Source organism: Oxyura jamaicensis, chromosome 1 (genome assembly GCF_011077185.1).
Source record: "Oxyura jamaicensis isolate SHBP4307 breed ruddy duck chromosome 1, BPBGC_Ojam_1.0, whole genome shotgun sequence".
NCBI classification, from domain to species: domain Eukaryota; kingdom Metazoa; phylum Chordata; class Aves; order Anseriformes; family Anatidae; genus Oxyura; species Oxyura jamaicensis.
Window position 1 is genome coordinate 108,397,522 of NC_048893.1, and position 2,991 is coordinate 108,400,512.

The 2,991-nt window shown below is 53.5% G+C and overlaps 1 protein-coding gene across 2 annotated transcripts in view; it reads left to right on the forward strand.

Moving 5' to 3' along the window:
• The first annotated feature begins 2,662 nt into the window (after positions 1-2,662).
• EVA1C (eva-1 homolog C) overlaps positions 2,663-2,991 on the forward strand; it is a 37,087-nt gene continuing 36,758 nt past the window's right edge. For both annotated transcript variants that reach the window (XM_035315624.1, XM_035315625.1), the window contains exon 1: positions 2,663-2,907. In XM_035315624.1, the coding sequence (XP_035171515.1) occupies positions 2,778-2,907 (130 nt within the window). In that variant the 5' untranslated portion in view covers positions 2,663-2,777. The remainder of the gene's footprint in view (positions 2,908-2,991) is intronic.

Here is a 2,991-nt window from a genome sequence, read left to right on the forward strand (position 1 = left end):
GAAGGAAGGAAGGAAGGAAGGAAGGAAGGAAGGAAGGAAGGAAGGAAAAGGAAATGCCATTTTACTGACAGCACACCTTCAATTCCTGTTTGCTGCAATGTCCGTAAGGTGCTTTCCCCCATAAGAAGGCTTCCCTAAAAGGCAGGCATCTACACAAAGGAGCACCTGGCTGCATCTTTCGTTGTTATTCAGCCCTCACTGCCTCACCTCCCTGGAGGTTACCTACAACATTCTGAGCCTCTCCCAGCTCAGTCATTCCACGTGAACACTAACTTTGTGTTTGGGTTATACCTGCACGGTGCCAAAGCATACCAAGCTCATTCCTGCACCACTAGATGGTCTTCTTACAGCACCACAGGGCTAGAAAAGGCAATATTATCTCATTGGAAAGAAGATTCACAAGTTCTGATTAGGCAAACAACCCTGTAGGATCTTTACTCAGGCAGATAATGACAGGATAAAGGGGAATGATTTTAAACTAAAAGAGGGGAGATTTAGATATTAGGAAGAAATTCTTCACTCAGAGGGTGGTGAGGCACTGGACCAAGTTGCCCAGAGAAGCTGTGGATGCCCCATCCCTGGAGGTGTTCAAGGCCAGGCTGGATGGGGCTTTGGGCAACCTGGTCTTCCACGGCTGCCACGGCAGGGGGTTGGGACTGGATGGTCTTTAAGGTTCCATTCTGTGATTCTGTGATTCTATGATTCTATGATCTTATGATTCAAAGCCTTTCAAGCATGAGTACAGGATGACATTTCTCACTGATTTTTGATGTTTTATATATTTTTCTGCATTGGTTGTGCTTGTCACAGATCCTCTGTCTATTCAGAGCCACACATAGCAGATTGAGTTGTCATTACTGACAGCTACGTCCCATAAATTAGTGAGCAATTCTGAGAAAGGGAGCTAAAACACTTCTGATAGAACTGTAGCAGGTAACCTGAATATAAGTTATCTGTATCCCTGTGTTGACTGTATAAGGAGTGAGGGTATGGCATCCTACAGCCATAGGTCATCTAACTTGATGAACTAACATAGCATAATCAAGGAAAAATAAACTGAGAGAAGTAGAGAGGAGACTCCTGCAGTTTTCTTTCTGATATCATAATCAGAAGGCACAGGGTAGCTCATTCAGTTCAGAGGCAAACACAGTCCTCACCTGAAGCAGCTGAAAGGATGAGCATCACACTCCTGATGGAGCTACTGTTCCATCTGGTTGCAGATGCCATGTCCTGGTTTTCAGCATCTTCTATGCCATTTATTTGAGTTTAGTAAAACATGAAGGAATGTCTCTGACCTTGGACAGGTTTGTTTAAAACCTGGTTTGCGCTTATCTGACCAAGACTACGGGAGTGTGAATATACCGTGCATGTAATCCAGTTGTTTTTCTGTGTGTGAAGAGGGGGAGATTGAAGAAAATGAATTTAGAAGCAAACATGAAGTTCCAGTTGGTCAAAGTTCAGTGCAACTTCTAGGAAGAGGTGCCAAAGTTAAGAAATTGAGATCTGGATGTGATCCAACTTCAGTTGGAGCAGGAGGAGAGGAATGGTTTTAACAGCATCCCTTTGGTCCCATCATCTCTTAGCTCCTCGCTCGTGTCATTTCTGGAGAAGGCAGATGAGTGTGAACGTGCATGCCAGGCTGACAGCAGTTAGATGTTCCTGCCTACCCACTTTACACTCGAGCACAACCCAAGTGTAGAAAATGTTTTCATGTCCGTTTCCAGTCTTACTTCTAGGGTCTCTTGCCCTTTAGCCTCCCATGCCTTAATAGGAGTTGCAAATTATGTTTGAAGGTGGCTTAGCAGGTCGTAAAGAGAATTTGTTTGAACTTCCGGCTGGTTTACTTTCCAGTCTTACAAAACAGATTTCAGGGAACAACCTGAACCCTCTCGAAGTAACTTCAAGATGTTTTCTCCCTTTGCAATGAAAGTCTTAAGCAATACTACGCACTTCAAACTCACCTGTGCTGAAATATGTAGGTCTTAAGGGCTAAGGGCTGGGATAAGGTGTTCTCAGACAACACTGTGAGGAGAGGACACAGAGAAGGGGAAAGTTTATTTTACAGCATGCAAGAGTCGGGGCTGTTTCTTAACACTGCTGTTTGCCCACTGAAATCCCTCGTCCAGGCAGTTTATCCTGCCAGCTGGGTTTCCCCCGGAGAGCTGCGAGCCGACACAACGCCAGCAGCCCAGCAGGGGCTGGCATGCGGGGCGAGGTGGTCTGAGGGAGGGAAAGCCGTGCTGCGGGGACAGGGAGCGGCGGGGAGCACCTTGCGGCCACCTGGGGAAGAAAGCTGGGCACACGGACAGCGGGGGACTGTTGGCACAAGGGTCGGTCCTGCCCCCGCTGCCAAGACAAAAAGAGGGGCGAAAACCGAGTGGGAAGCGAAGCGCACGGGGCGTGAAGGCGGAACGCCGCCCGCCAGCCAAGAGGGAGGCGCCGGGCCCGAGAACTGCCCGGAGAGGGGTGGGGAGAGCCGGGGGAGGGCGGGCGAGGTGCCGCCGGCCCTGAGTCAGCCCGGCCCGCGCGATGCGCGCTGAGGGCAGTGCCGGGCGCGGCGCCGCCGAGGAGCCTTTCCCCTTCCCTCCCTTCCCTTCCCCGCCGCCCTCGGGGGCTCTCCGGCGGCGGGGGGGCGGCTGCGTGGCCGGGCAGGGCAGGGCTGCTCCGCCCTCCTCCTCCTCCTCCTCCTCCCGCTGCTCCCGGGGGCAGCCCCAGGTGGTGGCCGCGCCGGCTCCACCATGTGAGGCGGCGGGGCTGCCGCCGCGCCTCCCGCTGCCATGAGGGGAGGGGACGCGGGGCTGCGCCCACGCCGCCCACAGGTACGGCCCGGCCGGCTGCTGCTGCGCCTGCTCTGCTGCGCCGCCCTCCTGAGCGGCGCCGGGGTGGCGGCGCTCGGAGACTTCGCAGGTAACGGGGCGGGACCCGCCGGGTCGCGGCGGGAGGGAGGGAGGAGAGGCGGGAAGGGGGGGGAGAAGCGCCCAACGGTCGCCC